The sequence below is a fragment of the Vombatus ursinus genome, unplaced genomic scaffold (assembly GCF_900497805.2).
Source record: "Vombatus ursinus unplaced genomic scaffold, bare-nosed wombat genome assembly UNPS02014535.1, whole genome shotgun sequence".
Taxonomy (NCBI): domain Eukaryota; kingdom Metazoa; phylum Chordata; class Mammalia; order Diprotodontia; family Vombatidae; genus Vombatus; species Vombatus ursinus.
The window spans coordinates 1-21,904 of record NW_020954313.1 but is presented as its reverse complement, the minus strand read 5'-3'; the positions used below and the strand labels follow the sequence as shown (position 1 = coordinate 21,904).

General features: G+C 37.4%; 1 gene segment (V, D, J or C); it reads left to right on the top strand.

Annotated features, from left to right (window-relative positions):
- Nucleotides 1-5,741: 5,741 nt before the first annotated feature.
- On the top strand, nucleotides 5,742-6,299 carry LOC114042528 (the record flags this gene model as incomplete). The annotated part of the segment is given in 2 exon segments: nucleotides 5,742-5,780; nucleotides 5,876-6,299. Coding segments are annotated over 2 exon segments (462 nt in total), but the record flags the coding sequence as incomplete, so codon positions are not given.
- Between the last annotated feature and the right edge of the window lie 15,605 nt (nucleotides 6,300-21,904).

Genomic DNA, 21,904 nt, shown 5'->3' with positions numbered 1-21,904 from the left:
TACTAATTCCAGTGTCTTTGTGCTGGATATATCCTGTACGTACATACACACACACATACACACAAATACACAGTCATATATACTACATATATTTTGAGCATATTTATTTTCATGGTCTCTCCCTGAATGATGCAATCTCCTAAAACACAGGGACTGTTTCTTGCCTTTCCATCCCCAGTTCTTGGCACCAGTCCTGGCACATAGTAAGTGCTTAATAAATGCTTGTTGCTGATTTGACCTTCTGTTTCTTCATGAATGAGATTCTCCAATATTGCTGAGTGTGTTCTGTCCATGATTTCCATGTTATGTACATGAGTAGTTTCTCTGACATTTTAACACATTAAGAAAAAAATAGCCATAATTATTAAATATTGTTGAGAGTTAAATTTAACAAAAAGGTAAACTCAAACACATTTCTCTAAGCAAGATAACATTCTATTATCAAGAAGAATGACCTGAGAATAAGATGGTTCAATGGCTGCCTCAATCTCCAGCCAAAGACCTCAAGACAAAGAACAGCTCCCATTTTGGAGGTTTTTGGAAACTACAGAACAAAGAACAAAACAGTATAGGTAACATCATGTGCTTAAGGACAACATAGTTGGTTATATATCTGAGTGTGGGTTACACCATAATTGTTTGGAAACTGGGCAGCCACCAACGGCCCTCCTCCTCTCTTTCCCATGACTAAGATGTGGTTATTGATTGAGTCCACTTGTAAGGCCTCAGATAATGGCCCAGAATTATTTGGACAGCAAACCAGAAATCATTGGAGGATTGAAGGTGTTGAAAATATATTAGGCCCAGCTCCCTTATGGCAGATCCTATCTTCCAAAGTTAGCAGAATTCCTTGAGGCAAGAATAGAAAAGTGGTTAGCAAAAGAACTGGATTTCTAAACTTAACCCTTTACAGGTCAGTGGAATTCTGAACTAAGTTTAGAGACAGAGACTAAGAAGTCAGTTACAGGACAAAACCAACTAGCTGTAAATAGGATCAATAAGAAAATGACACAGGATCTGATGGGATGGGATCTGAATCCTTAAAAGGTAAAGATCATGTCTTTGGGATCTGGATTCCAAAAAGAACAAGTCCTGAACTTTCCCACATGGTCAAATCTCTGGTTCTTCTGAGGCTATAATCCTAACAACTGGCCTTTCATTATCTCCTAAGCCCAATCTCCCAATTCCCTGTTACCCTTAACCTCACCTAGCCCTCCATTTTCTCACCTCCCTATGGCTCCCAGTCACTTCCCACCCTTAATCCTATCTGGGCTCCATTCTCCTTTGGCCACAGGGTCCAGGTCCTTGGTGTTCTGTTACTTCACAGTCACCCCAGCTTACTGGTCACTCCCATCCAGATACTCCTTAGGATCCTCCTCCAGTCACCCTAGACTACTTGGTCACTCCTAGATCCCTCCCATAGTCTTTCTGTATATAAGGTCCATCTGTCCTTCCTTAAGGGTCTCAGATTCTTAACATCTGACCCAGGTGCATTAGTAATACACATGCTGAGATTCCTTAATAGTCTGTCCAATCTGGCAGATTCTTTAAATCTCACCCACCCCAATGTTCTAATAAACCTTGTCTTTGGCTGAAAGAAGGATTGGTCAAATTCATTTGGGCAGGATCCAGTGTTGTGATTTTGGGGTCTCAGCACTCTTACAACTCTAAACCTCAACAGATCCATTTTAATTTTAATTTTCTCAGTACTATATGCATACAGCAATCACATACATCATGTCTGATACATAAAAAATAATTGAGAGGCATAGCTTCTCAGTACCTAATCATTTTAGTAATAATGCTAGTATGTTATTAATAAAAGGATGGTCATTTGGCCATCTCTCTTTGACCAAAATCCCTCATGGAACCCACTCAATGCCCATGGAAAAATGTGTGTTCCTGAGAGTTGGAATCATCTCTGATTGGTCAACAATGAGAGAATGAATATTATACTGAGATATGGAACTATTCTACTGAGGGTGTGGAGTATATGATTCTAATCACTTGGTTTTGGTCAAAGAGAATTATTTGAATTCACATCCTAGTCTGATGAAAGGGATAATCCACATTTTCCCAGGCACAATGGGCTTTAATACATAAGAACAATGTTTTATACCATTTACCAAGATTGATTGGTTGTTGTCCTTTGTTTTCAAAGAGGACCAAAATGACATCACTATGTTAGAGTCAAGTTACAGTACATCTGACTGTTGTTGATTAGACCAATGCAAGCTCAGAATGCTCTACCACAAGTTGGGCACAAATAGTCCACATGTAAACATTAAGGGTGGATTCTCTAAATTTGCATATCTCACATTTTTTTTGAGCTTCTTCAATTCTGCTTTATCCCTAGAGCACAGCAGCTTTTCTGATGACGGCATGCCATGCTGGGTGGTCTAGTGCTAGTGTTACATAATTCATTCCAAAATTCTTAGGAGAAACCTTGAGAGTGTCTTTGTACCATTTTTTCTGACTGCCTTGTGAGCACTTGCCCTGTGTGAGTTCTCCATGAAATAGTCTTTTTGGCAAGTATACTTTTGGCATTTGAACAATGTGGCCAGTCCATTGAAGCTGTGCTCTTTGCAGTAGGGTTTCAATGCTTAACAGTTTAGCTCACAAAAGGACCCGAGTGTCTGGTATTTTATCCTACAAGGTGATCTTCAGAATCTTCCTAAGACAGTTCAAATGGAAGCAATTCATTTTCCTGGCATGGTGCTGGTATACTATATAGGTTTCACAGGCATACAACAATTAGGTCAGCGTAACAGCTCTGTAGACTTTCAGTGTGGTAGTAAGTCTAATACCTTTTCTCTCCTACTCTTTCCTTCAAAGCCTCCCAGATACTAAGTTAGCTCTGGCAATGTGTGTATCAACCTCATTATAAATGTGTATATCCCTGGAAAGAATACTGCCAAAGGCAAGTGAATTTATCCACAGCATGCAAAACTTCTCCATTTGCTGTGACCAGTGGTTCCACATATGGATGGCATGGTGCTGGCTGCTGGAACACTTGTGTTTTCTTGGTGTTAGATCAAAATGAGCATAAACAGCAGAGGATAGATTCATACTTTGTTGCATCTCAGCTTCAGAGGCTGCACTGAGTGCACAATCACCTGCAAACAGAAAATCATGCACCCACACTTCCTCCACTTTTGGTCTTGGCTTGTAGCCTTTTCAAGTTGAAGAATTTACCATCAGTGCTGGAGCTGACTTTGATGCTGTTTGTCCTCACTGAAGGTGTTTGACAACATGGTTGAAAAAATCATGCTAAAAAGCATGGGAGCGAGCACACAGCCTTGTTTCACTCCATTGGTGAATGGGAAAGTACAAGACCTTCGTCCATTATCCAGACCCTGGCAAGCATGACATCATGAAATTGACACACAATGCTGACGAACTTCTCCGAGGAACTACATTTTGAAATAAGGTAAGGTCAAAATGCATGCATGACCTAGATAGATAGGTAGATGTTATAGCAAAATTAGAAGAATATGACCCATATTACCTATTGAACTTATGGAGTGAAGGGCAACTTATTGTGTGGTGTAAAATGGATAATATCAATTACATTAAATTAAAAGGGGTTTGTAGAAATAAAACCAATGTGGCAAAGATCAGAAGGAAAATAGATAATTGGGGGAAAATTTTTAAAGGTGGTTTCTCAGATAAATGTTTCGTATATGCTATATAAAACTTTTGTCCAATTGATAAGAATATGAGTCATCTTCCAATTAATAAATTGTCAAAAGGATATGAAGAGACAGTTTTTCAATGAAGAAATCAAAATGACAGTCATATGAAAAATGCTCTAAATCACTCTTGATTGGAGAAATGCAAATTCAAACAACTTTAAGATATCATCTTAAACCTATCAGATTGGATAAGATGATAGAAGAGGAAAGCAACAAATATTGGAGGGGATATGGAAAAACTGGAACACTAATTCACTATCAGTGAAACTTTGAACTGATTCAAACATTTTATGGAACAACCTGGAATTAGGCCCAAAGAATTATAAAACTGTTTATAACCTTTGACCCATAAGTACCACTATTAAATCAGATTCCCAAGCTGATCAAAGGAAAAAGGAAAAGAACCTATATATTCTAAAGTAATTATAGCAGCTTTCAAAGAATTGAAAATTGAGGGGATGCTCATCACTTGGGGAATGGCCAAACAAGCTGTGATATATGATTATGATGGAATACTACTATGCCATAAGAAATGATAAACTGGTAGATTTTAAAAAAGCATAGAAAGGCTGAAATAATGAAAAAATAATGAAGAGTGAAATAAACAGAACTAGAAGAACATTGTACACAGTAACAACAAAAGTATTCTAAGAACAACTTTGAATGACTAAGTCATTTTGAGTATTATAAATCCTCAAATCAACTACAAAGAAAAATTACTATAAATTGGAGATAAGCCAGAAAAATGTTGTCTTGGCTGAAGTCACTGTGTACAGTAGGTGGCAGCAGACTTGGTTGCTCTGAGGGGGAGGCCCCTTCAGTCTGAAGCTCAGCGTGTACCTGTTCCCAGATACTTCAGAAGATATACACATTCCCCAGAAGATATGGTGTCACTGTCTTACCACACACAAAGAGTCCTTCTCAGAAACAAAACATGGGACACTTTGGAGGATCCAAGAAATTCAGCTGGTTTTATTATGCCCCATTAATTTTGTGCCTCAATTCTTCCAACTCAAATTGAGATATGAGCTTGAGTATGCTGGTAAGTCTTTTGTTTTTGTTTTTGTTTTAGGCAATTGGGGTTAATTGACTTGACCAAGGTCACACAGCTAGTATGTGTCAAGTGTTTGGTCTGAGGCCAGATTTGAACTCAGGTCCTCCTGACTTCAGGGCCGGTGCTCTATCCACTGTGCCACCTAGCTGTCCCCTGGTAAGTTTTTTAACAAGCAGGTCTCAAGGCAGAAAAATGTATGAATGATACACTTTTGTTTAATCTACATTATTAATGTTTTCTCTCTCCCTTTGTTAAGTCTAAACAATTAAGAAAACCAATTAAAGTCAAGCCCTGATTTTCAATGTCTGCTGATTTCTGAAGTATAAATGCTCAAATCAAAAACTTCACAATGACCTCTCTCATGGCAACAGAGCATACCCTGGATATAAGGGACCATGAATGTGTTTTGGGGTAAAAAATCTGCATGAAATCCAGTTCCAAAGAGAATGAGCAAAAACTAGCCCTATAAGCAAGCAGAGATGTCAGGAGTAGGCTCAGAAATACCACCTTATCCTTCAACCCCCCACAAAATAAAAGAATCCATAAAGTAGATCCAATGTCTTCTGAAGATAAATGACAAAAGATTTGAATGCCTTTCTAATTAGACGTGACCTTGGGATAAGCTAGGAAAATATCAACAACATAGAAAAGCCTAATGAGCATTCCTTTCTTACTGAGAGTAAATTGGAGTGATGGAGAAGGATAGACACTGAGACCTTACCAATGATGTTTAGATTTTCAGTGTCACTAACCTTCCCCAGGGTTTTAGAACTAAATCTGGGGGAAACTTCTCTCTGCAGCTCAGGGAGGGGACTCATCCCTCTGGGAGGCAGTTGCTCTTCCTCACAGTAAACAAAGACATGCAAATTAGGATCCTCCCTCTAGGGATGAAAACCATCAAACACCTGTGTCTGCAGCTCTGAGACAGGAGCTTTTCATCTGTGTGGCCTTTCTCTCCTAAGGACTGACACTATAGAGTCTGAACAACGGGATTTGGACTGAATGGAATTTTCATTCTGAATATTTTACAAGGTAGTTTTGTCTTTTGTTTGATTTTTGACCAAGGATACACTCTTTGAAGTGGTGTATTTATGTGACTATTGTCTTAAATGACTCTTTGCTTGCCGGTGTCCATTGTGATGTTCAGCTGGTAGAGTCTGGGGGTGATGTGAGACAGCCTGGAGGATCTCTTAGCCTTTCCTGCAAAGCTTCTGGATTTACCTTTAGCAGCTATAGCATGCACTGGGTCAGCCAGGCTCCAGGGAAGGGACTGGACTGGCTTGCACATATCTATAGTAATGGAGGAACCACAGACTATGCAGACTCTGTGAAAGGCAGATTCACCATCTCAAACGACAACAGCAACAGCATGCTGCACCAGCAAATGAATTCCCTTAAAGCTGAGGACACATCCATGTATTACTGTGCAAGAGACACAGTGATAAAAAGGAATATGAGACCAGACATAAACCCCCTCATTCAGACAGGCCGTGTGGAGAATGACTTAGAGAGGGAAGACAAGGACATTGAGCACAAGGAGACCACTTAGAATAACAGGTGAAGTATGAGGCTGAAAAATTTTCAAGCTCTTTGGCTTCTTTCCAATTCCCAGTTAACATTTATCCCATCCATCTATCCATCCATCAATCTATCCTATCCTCTCTATCTACCTATCTATCTGTCTGTCTATCTATCTGTCTATCTATCTATCTATCTATCTATCTATCTATCTATCTAATCTCCTTTGTGTCCCTGAGAATCTTTCCATTTCTGTTGCCTGCAGGTACAGAGATAAGATATATTCTTTTAATGGTTTATATGTTTTGTCCATGGCGACTAATTTCTCTGTAGTTGTCAAACATGATGGAGATCAGGAATTATTGAACATTTTTTATGCATCCTATAGCATTTTTGTATACACTGTGCATGTGGAAAATATATCTACCTGTAGATACATTTAATATATATGCATATATATTTATATATCAGTATTATGTATATGATCCTCCCAATGTGTGTGTATGCAGATCTATCTGTATACATATATATCCCATGTGTATTCATACACATATCAGAGGATCATGACACTGTAATTGGAGGGAATCTGAAGCTTCTTTTCAATCAGACCCTCATAATATCAAAATTATATTCCTCTCACTTGAGGACTGGATATATCTGGGTGTGCCTCAAATCCCTGATCTGTGAAGTCCAAATAACCTTACCCTCTCTGTAGCACTAGGTTAAAGAGATATTGAGGTCCATAAGGATAAAACCCTTCAGAAATGTCCTTAGGGATCTGTAAAAACAAGGCCTTCCCTTCAAGAATATCTTCTTCAGGTATTTCCTAGTGAATCACTGTGCTCTTAATGATATTCAAGATGTCTCTTTGCCTCTCAATTCCCCAGCCTCTTTTTTTCCCTTCACCTTTTGCTATGCTCTGAATATCAGGCTTTTTTTTGAATATCTAACTTTCCCATCCAAAGATATAAATTCCAAGATGCAAAATAGACATTTTAGGTACTACTGCAACTAAGGATTGAGACCCTTGAGGTGGATAAAATACTGACAGGAATTCAAGGGGAGGCAGCATGTTTATTACAAAGCCTGGCATATGGTCAGAGATTATTACATGTTTCTCTATTCCATTCTTTTGCCCTGCATGGAGGAAGATAAACTGATGTGGGGAAATTCGGGAAGCAAAAGAGGAGAGTTGAGGAGGAACACTTTGACAAAGGTGTGTGAACCTCCCAAAAAGAACCCCAATTTGAAACAGTCAGCTCTAAGAAAGAGACAAACAAAATCAGGGTGTGTGTGTCCACAGTTTAATTTCTCTCAAGCAGGTTTGACATGCATTGCATGGGATTTCAGTCCAAAACCTGGTACCCCTAAGGGGGCCAGTTCAGAACTGGCTTGAGTTGGATTTTGGTGGTACAGCCTTATATGCCCTTTGAAAAGTAGGTGTTCCCTAGGGATGACAATCAACTTTGGGAGGTGGGCCATATTAAAATGAGATCATTTTAGGTATGTGGCTAAAGATCACTGGTTATAAAAAGATGGACTCTATTATACACATCATACATCGAATGAACAATTTTAAAACTTCTGGTCATGTTCAAATAAATAATCCCTAATTAAAGTGAGCGCTTCCTTTAAGGCATTTACAAGAATATTTGATTTAACCAAATAATTTTAACTGAAACTTCCTTTTAAATATTGCCATAACTTGGAAGTTTATGATGTCTTAAATTATAGTACTTCAAAAATATGATAATACATGGTCAGATAGAATGACCTAACAGCTTCCTAACCCATTCATTTCTTTTTCCCTTTTTCTCTTTTTCTCTGACAGTATGATTATTAATCTAGCAACATCTAGATTATAATAATTGTTTACCAATTTGCACAATTTAGAAATGGAACAATACCTTGCACATTATAATGTATTTAAAACTTGAAACAACCCATGACCAATTTAGATAAATACATTTCTAAATCACCTTGCACAGAGAATCACTCATCTCATCATTAATTTGTTCAAACTACAACCTAAAACTACTTTATATATTTTCATAAAAGCCAAGATTTCAAATGAAAACATCTGCTCTCATAGTAAATATTAGCATTATCATTATTATGTGATTATAACCAAATATACTTCATTAAAAGTTAACAGTTTTCAAAAAGATTTTATCACATCCCTTTCCTATTAAAAAGTCCAATTCATATGCATCAAAATCCAGATTAAAATGGAGAAATACAGTAATAACACAAATAATAAACTTCAGATGACATCAATTGCATTTTCAGATTATCACACAAAGAAATTATTGATCTTATTACTTTTGGTATTTTTAAACTACTTTTAAGTTATCAGCCAGATGGATTTACAAGTGAAATCTATAAACATTAAAGAACAACCAATTCCAATACAATATAAACTATTTAGGAAAACACATGAGGAATGAGTCTTAGCAAATTTTTTATAGTACAGATTTGATGCTGATACCTAGATGGTATCATCTTTCAGAGAAAGAAAATTATAGACCAATTTCCCTAATGAACATAGATGCAAAAAAATTAAATAAGGTATTAGCAAAGAGATTACAGCAGTTTATTCTGAGGTTAATATGCTATGATCAGGTGGGATTTATACCAGGAATGCAGGGCTTATTCAATATTAGGAAAACTATCTGCATAATTGACCATACCAAAAACAAAAGTAACAGAAATCATATGATTATCTCAATAGACGCACAGAAAAAGCTTTTGACAAAATGCAGCACCCATTCCTGTTGAAAACTCTAGAAAGCATAGGAATAAGTGGAATTTTCCTTAAAATGATAAGTAGCATCTATCTAAAACTATCATCCACATTAAATGTACTGGAGATAAGCCAATTTTCTATTCAGCTCTGATCTTTTCATCAAGAATGCTTGAAAGTCCTCTATTTCACTGAATGACCATTTTTTCCCCTGCAGGATTATACTCAGTTTTGCTGGGTAGGTAATTCTTGGTTGTAATCTTATCTCCTTTGCCCTCCAGAATATTGTATTCCATGCCCTGTGGTCCCTTAATGTAGAAGCTGCTAAATCTTGTATTATCCTGATAGTGTTTCCACAATACTTGTACTGTTTCTTTCTGGCTGCTTATAATATTTTCTCCTTGATCTGGGAACTATGGAATTTGGCTACAATATTCCTAGGAGTTTTCTTTTGGGGATCTCTTTCAGGGGGAGATCAGGGGATTCTTTCAATTTCTATTTTGCCCTCTGTTTCTAAAATATCAGGACAGTTTTCCTTGATAATTTCTTGAAAGATGATGTCTAGGCTCTTTTTTTGATCATGGATTTCAGATAGCCCAATAATTTTTAAATCCTCTCTCCTGGATCTATTTTCCAGGTCAGTTGTTTTTCCAATGAGATATTTCACATTATTTTCTAATTTTTCATTCTTTTGGATTTGTTTTACATTGTCTTGATTTCTCATAAAGTCACTAGCTTCCAATTGCTCTATTCTAATTTTTAAGGAAGTATTTTTTTCAGTAATCTTTTGGACTTCCTTTTCCATTTGGCCAATTTTGCTTTTTAGGGCCTTCTTCTCCTCATTGGCTTTTTGGACCTCTTTTGCCATTTGGGTTAGGCTATTTTTTAAGGTGATATTTTCTTCAGTATTTTTTCGGGGTCTTCCTTAGCAAGCTGTTGCCTTGTTTTTCATGATTTTCTTGCAAAACTCTCAGCTTTTGCTCTACTTCTCTTACTTGCTTCTCAAAATCCCTCCTGAGCTCTTCTAAAGCCTGGGACTGATTCATATTTTTCTTGGAGGCTTTGGATGTAGGAGCTTTGGCTTCATTGTCTTCTTCTGGTTGAATGTTTTCATCTTCTTTGTCACCAAAGTTAGATAATATAGTTTGACTCTTTTTGCGCTGCTTACTCATGATCCCAGCCAATTACTTGAGTTTTAAATGCTTTGTTAAGGTAAAAGTCTGCTTCCAATGTGAAATGTGTACTGTCCCAAGCTTCGGGGGTTTGTACAGCTGTTTTCAGAGATACTTCTAGGAACCTGTAAATTTTCAGTTCTTCCAAGGTGGTATGATAAGGGGCAAGGTGTTTTCTCTCCACCACCACAAAAAGCTGCACCGCACCAGTGTTCCTCCTCACCCCAGGACCACCCCGCAGAACTGTGAACCAGATCCAAGTGCCAGTAAAACAAGAGATTCCTGCCTCAGCACTGGTAAAGAGATTCCTGCAATGCCCCTCTGATGAGCCACTCAATACCCCCTCAGTCTGTGAGCCAGAAGCTCAGGAAAAAGCTGCGACCCTGGGCCGCACTCTAGACTTGCAGGTGAGACCTAGCTCCTCTCTCACTACAGTCATAGACTTTTCCCACTGACCTTCTAAGTTGTCTTTGGCATTCAGGGGTTGAGAAGCCTGGAAACCACCACAGCTGCCCAAGATTCAGTCCTCTGAGGCCTGCTCCAGGTAGCTGCGGCCTGCGCGCCAACATGTAACTGCGCTCCTCTCACCGCTTGGCACGATATACCTTTCTGAACAACCATCCAGCCCGTCTTTGGCTGGAAATTTGTTTCACTCTGTCTTTTTGTGGGTTCTTCTGCTTTAGAATTTGTTTAGAGCCATTTTTTTAGGTATTCGGAGGGCTTTGGGAGAGAGCTCAAGACAGTCACTGCTTTCCTTCCATCATCTTGCCTCCACCCCTCTAACTCTAGTCTATTTTTTAAGGTGTTATTTTCTCCAGTATTTTTTTTTTGGTTCTCCTTTAGCAATCTGTCTACTCATTTTTCTTTTTTCTTATTAATTTATTTTGATTTATCAATAATCACTTCCATACGCTTTTGAGTTTAAAATTTTTCTCCCCCTTCCTCCCCACCACCCTCCCTAAGATGGCACATAAGCTCATATAAGCTATACATTTACATTCATATTAAACATATTTTCACATTAGTGACGTTGTAAATAGAAAATAAAACCAATAGGAGGGACCATCAGAAAGAGGAAATAAAACTCAACAGAAGAGAAAAAAATTAGCAATTCAGCTTCCATAGTTCTTTCTTTGGGTGTGGATAGTATTTTCCATCACAAGGCCTCTGGTGATGTCTTAGATCCTTGTATTGCCAGGAAGGGTTAAGTTTATCAATATTAGTCCTCATGCAACGTGGCTGTTATTGTGTACAACATTCTCTTGGTTCTGCTCACTTCATTCAGCATCAGACCATACAAGTGTTTCCAGGTTTTTCTGAAGTCAGCATGTTCATCATTTCTTATTGCACAATAGTATTCCATCACATTCATATACCACAACTTGCTCAGCCATTCCCCAGCTGATGGACATCTTCTCAATTTCCAATTCTTTGCCACCACAAAAAAAGTTGCTATGAATATTTTTGTACATGTAGGTCCTTTTGCCATTTGTGTGATCTCTTTGGGATATAGCCCTAGAAGTGCTATTGCACAAAGTGCTAGTGCACAAAGGGTATGCACATTTTTATAGCCCTTTGGGCATAGTTCCAAATTACTCTCTAAAATGTTTGGATCATTTCACAACTCCACCAACAATGCATTAGTGTTCCAATTTTCCCACATCTTCTCCAACATTTATCATTTTCCTGTTTGTCATGTTGGTCATTGTGATAGGTGTGATGTGGTACCTCAGAGTTGTTTTGATTTGCATTTCTCTAATCAATAGTGATTTAGAGCATTTTTTTCATATGACTATAAATGGCTTTAATTTCTTCATCTGAAAACTGTCTGTTCATTTTCTTTGACCATTTATCAGTTGGGGAATGGGTTGTGTTCTTATAAATTTGACTTAATTCTCTATATATTTTAGAAATGAGGCCCCTATCAGAGAGACTGGTTGTAAAAATTCTTTCTCAATTTTCCACCTTCCTTCTAATCTTAGTTGTACTGCCTTTGTTTGTGCAAAACTTTTCAATTTAATGTAATCAAAATTATCTATTTGGTTTTTGTAATGTTCTACATCTCCTGTTTGGTCATGAATTCTTCTGTTTTCCATAGATTTGACATGTAAACTATTTCTTGCTCTCCCAGTTTGCTTATAGTATCAGCCTTTATATCGAAATCATGTACCCATTTTGACTTTATTTTGGTATAAGGTGTGAGATTTTGGTCTATGCCTAGTTTCTGCCATACTCTTTTCCAGTATTCCCAGCAGTTTTTTTCAAAGAGTGGGTTCTTATCCCAGAAGCTGGGGTCTTTGGGTTTATCAAATAATAGATTACTATAGTCATTTACTACTGTGTCTTGCATATTTAACTTATTCCATTGACCCACCACTCTATTTCTTAGCCAGTACCAAGCAGTTTTGATGATTGCTGATTTATATTACAATTTAAGATCTGGAATGGGTAGGCTACCTTCCCCTGAATTTCTTTTCATTAGTTCTCTTAATATTCTGGGCCTTTTGTCCTTCCAAATGAATCTTGTTATTATTTTTTCTAACTCTTTAAAATAGTTTGCTGGTAGTTTGATTGGTATGGCACTGAATAAGTAAATTAGCTTAGGTAGAATTGTCATTTTTATTATATTAGCTTGGCCTACACATGAGCAACTGATGTTTTTCCAATTATTTAGATCTGATTCAATTTGCATGAAAAGTGTTTTGTAATTGTGTTCATAGAGTTCTTGGCTTTGTTTCTGGAGGTAGACTCCTAAATATTTTATAATGTCTACAGTAAGTTTAAATGGAATTTCTCTTGCTGTTGGGCTTTGTTGGGAATATATAGAAATGCCAATGATTTATGTGGGTTTATTTTACAGTCTGCAACTTTGCTAAAGTTGTTTATTGTTTCAAGTAGTTTTTTACTTGATTCTCTGTGATTCTCTAAGTATAACATCATGTCTTCTGCACAGAGCGATAGCTTTGTTTCTTCTTAGCCTATTCTAACACCTTCAATGTCTTTTTCTTCTCTTATTGCTAAAGCTAACATTTCCAGTATGATATTGAATAACAGTGGTGATAATGGACATCCTTGTTTCACCTCCGATCTTATTGGAGATGCTTCTAGCTTGTCCCTGTTACATATTATGCTTGCTGAAGGTTTTAGATAGATGCTATTTATCATTTTAAGGAAGAGTCCACTTATACCTGTGCTCTCTAGTGTTTTTAATAGGAATGAGTGTTGTATTTTGTCAAAAGCTTTTTCTGTATGTATTGAGATGATTACGTGGTTTCTGCTAGTTTTGGTGTTGATATGATGAATCATTCTGATAGTCTTCCTTATATTGAACCAGCCCTGCAATCCTGGTCATAGTATAGTATTCTTGTGATAAGTTGCTGTAATCTATTTGCTAATATTTTGTTTAAATTTGAATCTATATTCATTAGAGAAATTGGTCTGTAATTTTCTTTCTCTGTTTTGACTCTTCTTGGTATGGTATCAGCACTATATTGGTATCATAAAAAGAATTTGGTAAGATTCCTTCTTTACCTGTTCTCTCAAATAGTCTACATAGTCTTGGAAATAATTGTTCTTCAAAAGTTTGATAGAATTCGCATGAAAATCCATCTAGCCCTGGAGATTTTTTCCTAGGGAGTTCATCAATGGATTGTTCAATTTCTTTTTCTGAGATGGGGTTATTTAAGTATTTTACTTCCTCTTCTGTTAATCTGGACAATTTATATTTTTGTAAATATGTATCCATTTCACTAAGATTGTCAAATTTGTTGGCATATAGTTGGGCAAAATTCAGGATCATGAGTAAGCAGCGCAAAAAGAGTCAGGCTATATTATCTTACTTTGGTGACAAAGAAGGTCAAAACATACAACCAGAAGAAGACAACAAAGTCAAAGCTCCTACATCCAAAGTCTCCAAGAAAAATATGAATCAGTCCCAGGCCTTGGAAGAGCCCAAAAGGGATTTTGAGAAGCAAGTAAGAGAAGTAGAGGAAAAACTGGAAAGAGAAATGTGAGTGAGGCAAGAAAATCATGAAAAACAATTCAAAAGCTTGCTAAAGGAGACCCAAAAAAATACTGAAGAAAATAACACTTTAAAAAGTAGCTTAACTCAAATGGCAAAAGAGGCCCAAAAAGTCAATGAGGAGAAGAATGCTCTAAAAAGCAAAATAGGCCAAATAGAAAAGGAAGTTCAAAAGATTATTGAAGAAAATACTTCCTTAAAAATTAGAATAGAGCAATTGGAAGCTAGTGACTTTATGAGAAATCAAGACACTGTAAAATAAATCCAAAAGAATGAAAAATTAGAAAATAATGTGAAATATCTCATTGGAAAAACAACTGACCTAGAAAATAGATCCAGGAGAGAGAATTTAAAAATTATTGGACTATCTGAAAGCCATGATCAAAAAAAGAGCCTAGACATCATCTTATCAAGGAAAACTGCCCTGATATTTTAGAACCAGAGGGCAAAATAGAAATTGAAAGAATCCACTGATCTTCTTCTGAAAGAGATCCCCAAAGGAAAACTCCTAGGAATATTGTAGCCAAATTCCAGAGTTCCCAGGTCAAGGAGGAAGTATTACAAGCAGCCAGAAAGAAAAATTCAAGTATCATGGAAACACAATCAGGATAACATAAGATTTAGCAGCTTGTACATTAAGGGACCTCAGGGTATTGAATATAATATTCCAGAGGGCAAAGGAGATAAGATTACAACCAAGAATCACCTACCCAGCAAAACTGAGTATAATCCTGCAAGGGAAAAAATGGTCATTCAGTGAAATAGAGGACTTTCAAAAATTCTTGATGAAAAGACCAGAGCTGAATAGAAAATTTGACCTTCAAATACAAGACTCAAGTGGAGCATGAAGAGGTAAACAGGAAAGAGAAATCATAAGAGACTTATTAAGGTTAAACTTGTTCAGATTGAATTAAGGTTTACATTCCTGCATGGAAAGATGATATTTGTAACTCATGAGACCTTTGTCAGTATTAGGGTAGTTAGAGGGAAAAAAATTATATATATATGTATGTAGATAGATAGATAGATAGAGATAGATAGAGATAGAGATACATAGATAAATAGATAGATATAGGAAACAGGGTGAGTTGAAGATGAAGGGGTCATATCTGGAGAATAAAATTAAGGGGAGAGAGAGGATTATACTAGGAGAAGAGAGAAAGGGAGAGATAGACTTGGGTAAATTATCTCACAAAAGAAAAAACAGAAAAGAAAAGGCTCTTACAGTGGAGGGAAAATGGGGAAGGTGAGAGGAAATGAGTGAATCTTATTTTCATAGGATTTGACTTAAGGAGAGAATAACATACACATTCAATTGAGTATGGAAATCTGTCTTACCCTACAGGAAAATAGGCAGGGAAGGGGACAAAAGAGAAGGGAGGTGATGGAAAGGAGGGCAGATTGGAAAAGGGGGTCATCAGAAGCAAATATTTCTGAGGAGGAACAAAGTCAAAAGAAAGAATAGAATATATGGGGGGGCAGGATAAGATTAAGGGAAATAAAGTTAGTTTTTCACAGCATGTCTACTATGGAAGTGTTTTGCATAACTGCACATATATAACTTATATTGAATTGCTTGCCTTTTCAATGAGGGTGGGTGGGGTTTTTTTGTGTTTTTAAAACTTTGTGACCAAAAGTTTTAAAAACACATTTTAAAAAAATGTTTTCACATGCAACTGGGAAATAAGAAGTACAGGAAATGGGATACAGAAATTTATCCTGCCCTATAGGAAAATAGAAGGGGAAGGGGATAAGAAAAGGGGGGAGAGATAGCAGGGGAAGCAGACTAGGGGAAGGGGTATTCAGAATTCATGCCATCTTGGGGTGGGGGGAGGGATGAGATGGAGTGAAAATTTGGAACTCAAAATCTTGTGGAAGTAAATGTTGAAAACTAGAAATAAATTTATTTTAAAAAAAAAGAACCAAGATTTGAATGCAAAAAGAAAATATTTACCAATTGTTGTTTTAATTTCCTTTTCCTTGATGGTAGTTTCACCCTTTTCATTCTTGATATTAGTAATTTCGTTTTCTTCTTTCTTTTTTTTAATTAGATTAACCAAAAGTTTGTCTATTTTATTGGTTTCTTCATAAAGCCAGCTCTTGGTTTTATTTATTAGTTCAATAGTTTTCTTAATTTCAATTTTATTAATTTTTCCTATGGTTTTCAATATTTCTGATTTGGTGTTTAATTGAGGATTTTTTATTTGTTCTTTTTCTAGTTTTTTTTAGTTGTATGCCCAATTCATTGATTTCCTCTTTTTCTATTTTATTTATGTAAACATTTAGAGATAAAAACTTCCCCTAAGAACTGCTTTTGCTGCATCCCATAAGTTTTGGTATGTTGTCTCATTACTGACATTTTCTTCAATGAAGTTATTCATTGTTTCTATGATTTGTCGTTTGACCCAATCATTTTTTAGAATTAGATTATTTAGTTTCCAATTATATTTTAGTCTATCTTTCCATGGCCCTTTATTACATATAATTTTTATTGCATCATGATCTGAAAAAGATGCATTAATATTTCTGCCTTTCTGCATTGGATTGTGAGGTTTTTATGCCCTAGTACATGGTCAATTTTTGTGTATGTGCCATGTACCGACGAGAAAAAAGTATATTCCTTTCTATCCCCATTCAGTTTTCTCCACACGTCTATCATACCTAACTTTTCTAATGTTCTATTCACCTCCTTGACTTCTTTCTTGTTGATTTTGTGGTTAGATTTATCTAGTTCAGAGAGGGGGAGGTTGAGGTCCCCCACTAGTATAGTGTTGCTGTCTATTTCTTCCTGTAACTCCCTGAATTTCTCCTCTAAGAATTTGGATGCTATACCATTTGGTGCATATATGTTTAGTAATGATATTACTTCATTGTCTATGGTGCCTTTTAGCAGGATGTAGTTTCCTTCCTTATCTCTTTTGATAAGATCTATTTTTGCTTTTGTTTTCTCTGAGATCAAGATTGCTACCCCTGCTTTTTGTACTTCAGCTGAGGCATAATATATTTTACTCCAGCCTTTTACCTTAACCCTGTGTGTGTCACTCTTTTTCAAATGTGTTTCCTGTAAACAACATATTGTAGGATTATGGTTTTTAATCCATTCTGGTATACATTTCCGTTTTATGGGAGAGTTCATCCCATTGACATTCACAGTTATGCTTACTATCTGTGTCTTTTTCTCCATCTTTTTTTCCCCCACTTATGCTTTTCTTTCTCCTTTCCCCCCCTCACTGGTGTTTTGTTTTTGACCACCACCTCCTTCAGTCCCACCTCCCTTCTATTACCCCTTTCCCTTTTCTTCCTCTTTACCCTTACTGCTTCTTCCCTCCCTTCTATCCCCACTCCCTTTTCTTTCCCCTTTTCCCTCTTACTGCCTATAGTGCAAGTTAGATTTCTATACCTAACTGATTGTTATTCCCTTCTTGAGCCAAATCTGATGAGAGTAAGGTTCAAACAATGCTCATCCCCCCACTTCTTTACCTCTGCTCTAATAGGTTTTTGTGTCTTTTCCTGTAATGTAATTTACCCTTGTTTGCATCCTTCTTTTTCAGTACATTTTCTTAGCTCAGGCTAATCCACTTACTTGGATCCATTTAACCCACTTGATTAAATTTTTTTTTATCATTACGTCAAAGTCAACTTATATCTACCCCCTTTATGTATACTCCTTTAACATGGTACAATAACAATACAGTTCTCAAGAGTTGCAAGTGTCATCTTCCCTTGTAGGGTTGTAAACAGTTTGCCCTTATTAACAACATATTGTATCTTTCTGTCCAATTTACTTTTTTATGTCTCTCTTGAATCTTGTACTTGAAAATCAAATTTTTTATTGTGCTCTGGTCTTTTTATCAGGAATGTTTGGAAGTCTCCTATTTCATTGAATATCCATCTCCTCCCCTGAAAAATCATGCTCATTTTCGCTGGGTAGTTGATCCTTGAGTGCAATCCAAGCTCCTTTGCCTTATGGAATATCATGTTCCATGCCCTATGGTCTTTTAATGTAGAGGCTGAGGTCCTGTGTAATCCTGACTGTGGGTCCATGATAATTAAATTGTTTTTTTCTGGCTGCTTGCAGTAATTTCTCTTTAATCTGGTAATTCTGGAATTTATTATATTCCTTGGCATTTTCAATTTGGGATCTCTCTTAGGCAGAGAGTGGTGGATTCTTTCTATAGTTATTTTACCTTCAGGTTCTAGGACATCATGGCAGTTTTCCTTTGTGATTTCCTGAAGGCTATTGTCCAGGCTTTTTTTTTTTCATCATAATTTTCAGGTAGGCCTATAATTTTTAAATTCTCTCTCCTGGATCTATTTTCCAGGTCAGTTGTTTTACCCATGAGATATTTTACGTTTTCATCTATTTTTTCATTTTTTTGTTTCTGTTTGACTGACTCTTGCTCTCTCATAGAGTCATTAGTTTCCATTTGTTCAAATCTAATTTTTAACACATTGTTTTCTTCTGTTAGATTTTGCACTTTCTTGTCCAATTGGTCAATTGTATTTTTAAGGGATTTGTTTTCTTCAGTGTACTTTTTTCCCACTTGGCCAATTGTGTTTTTTAGGGATTTGTTTTCTTCAGTGTACTTTTTTTCCAATTGGCCAATTGTACTTTTTAAGAACTCCTCCACCTCTCTCATTTGACTTTTTAAATCCTTCTTGAGCTCTTTTAAGAAGGCTTTTTGGGCTTCAGACCAGTTCATATTTCCCTTTGATGTTGCAGATGTGGGTTTGGTGACAATGTTGTCCTCTTCAGAATTTCTGTCTTGATCTTTACTCTTCTCATAATATGAATCTATTGTATGTTTCTTTTTACTCATGGTGTTTCTTTATTCCGTGGCCTTTAAAGAGATTGTGCTCTTCCTCTGGGGAGCAGAGGGCACTGACCCTAGCTTTTTATGTTGGGAGCCTAGGTCTTGGTCACTGAATGTGTGCTGGGGCCTCTCATGTTGGCAGTTGGAGGCTGTAGGGTTCTGGCAGCTTACCTGGTGTTGGGCTGGAATCAACAAGGCTGGAACTTTTGGCACCTCTAGGTTGCTTTCTTCAGCTCCTTTCAGATGAATTCTGCAGGGTGTTTATCTGCCTGGGGTCCTTTATAGTGCTGCTTCCCTTCTTATTGCTCAGGCACTGGGAGACCCATTTGCTGTAGAATTCCAAGGAACCAGAATCTCTTCCTGGTGTGCTAAAGTGGGTCTTTCCACTAGCTGGCCAGAGGACTCCCGATTCCATAGTGCTCCCCTTCCCCGAGGGTAAGAGGGGCCTTTCCCGTTAATCCCTCTAGCTACTTGGGCTACTGCACTCCTGCACCCCATCTTTCTTATGGTTCAGCTGTTCCAGGGTTTTTTCTGGGGTGATATTTTCTGGGTTTTCAGAGGTTGATAGTGGAGGGTGAGAGCAACTACCTTTTTACTCCGCCATCTTGGCTACCGGAAGAGGAAGTTGTTGACTCAATTTTCATGATTTTCTTGCATCACTCTCATTTCTCTTCCCAATGTTTCCTCTGCTTCTTCTACTTGATTTTCAAAATCCTTTTTGAGCTCTTTCATGGCCTGGGACCAATTCATATTTTTCTTGGAAACTTTGGATGTAGGAGCTTTGACTTTGTTGTCTTCTTTTGATTGTATGTTTTGATCCTCCTTGTTATCCAATTATGATTCTGTATTTGGAGTTTTTTCCCCTCTGTTTGCTCATTTCCCCAGCCAATCACTTGACTTTTTAACTCTTTGTTAAGGAAGGGCTTTGCTTCCGTTGTAGAGGGTGTACTATCCCAAGCTTCAGAGGTTTTGTGCAGTTGTTTTTAGAGATACTTCCAGGGAGCTGTAAATTTACAGTTCTTCCAAAGTGGTGTGATCTAAGGAGAGGTGTTTACTCCTCTCCTGGCCTGTACTTGGGTCAGTGAGTGACCACAAGCATTCTTTTTCTGCCCTGGAACTGTGAGGAAGGGTTTCCTCTCCACTGCTGCCACAAGCTCTGCTGTGCTAGTGCTCTTCCCTTGCCTCAGGACTGCCACCCAGGACTGGGACCCAGATCCAAGCATGGGCAAAACAACAGAATCCTGCCTCTGTGCCAGCAGAGAAATCCCTGTAATATCCTTCTGATCAGTTGTTCAGTCTCCTTACTGTGTGGGCTGAGACCTCTGGAAGAAGCCTCTGCCACTATCTCCACTGCCAGGACTGCACTGGGGCTGAGGTTGGAGCATGCTCCTCTCTCACCCAGGTTTCCAGACCTTTCCCACTTACCTTCTAAGTTATCTTTAGTTTTGTGGGTTAAGAAACCTGGAAACCACTACCAGTGATTCAGTTGCTTGAGGCCTGTTCCAGGTTTCCTGGGTCTGGTCTGTGTTGGTGTGGTCCTCTCCCAGCCCAGCACAACAGATCATCCAGGTTGTGTTGGGCTGGAAATTTTTTTCACTCTGTCTTTTTGTGGGTTCTGCTGCTGTAGAATTTATTTAGAGTCATTTTTACAGGTACATGGAGGGGTTTGGGGGAGAACTCAAGCAAATCCCTTTTTTATCTTTTTTTACCTTTTTTAAGCCAGTGTTGATGAGATTAAAGTTAAAGCATTGCCCACCACCTGCCCTTCTTCCCATTCTCTATAATAGCTATTGTATGCCTTTTTTATGTGTTGTAATTTGCCCCCTTCTAACTTCCCCTTCTCTCTTCTCCCAGTACAGTCTTCTTTTTCACCCCTTAATTTTGTTTTTTTTTTCAGTTTTTTTATATCATCTCATCATAGTTATCTCACATCTGCACCCTCTATCTATGTATATAATCCTTTGAATTGCCATTATAGTGATAAAATTCTTAAGAGTCATATAGGAATATAAAGTCTAACCTTATCAAAGAGGTCCATGTTTTCTCTTTTTTATTTCTTTTTTACCTTTTTATGTTTCTCTTGAGTATTGTATTTGAAGATCATTTTTTAAATTCTTCTCTTGCCTTGTAATGAGGAATGTTGGAAAATCCTCGATTTCATTAAATGACCATTTGCCCTCGTGAAGGATTATATTCAGTTTTCTTGAGTGTGTGATTCTTGGTTGTAATCCAAACTTCTTTTCCTTCCAGAATATCATATATTATATATATAAGACATATCATATATATTATATATATGACATACCATATAAATCATGTAATGATCTCCCTGATGTCGTGGTGCTCTTCAAGAATGAACGACAAACACAACCTGAGAGTAGTCTAAGCTGCCTGAATAGCAATCCACTTGGCACATTTGAATTGGGTAACTCAGCTCCTTGTAGCCTCTCCCTCTCCCTTTCCCCCTCCCTCCCTTTCTCCCTCTGCCTCTCCTTCTCTCTCTCCCTCCCCTTCCCCTTCTTCCTTTTCCTTCCCCTTTTCCTGCTCCCTCTCCCTCTCCCACTCCCTCTCCCACTCCACATTTTCCCAGACTTGTCTGAGTAAAACACAATGGGCTTCAATCCATCAATTCACCTAACTTTACTTTTTGAATAGATCTGAGTTCTCCCTCTCAGTATCAGCCCTTCAAAGGCTGCCTGAGTAACCCACAGAGGGTGATTTCTGAATGAGGAAGTAGAAAAAGGGAAAAACCTTGGTCCTTTTTAAAGAAATAGTTATTAAATATAAGAGAGAAATAATTATTTCTCTCAAGTGCATCAACATGACTTTACATAGAGACTAAAGAATGTCCCATTCATAACTTGTAAGGAAATGTAAAGAAATGTTT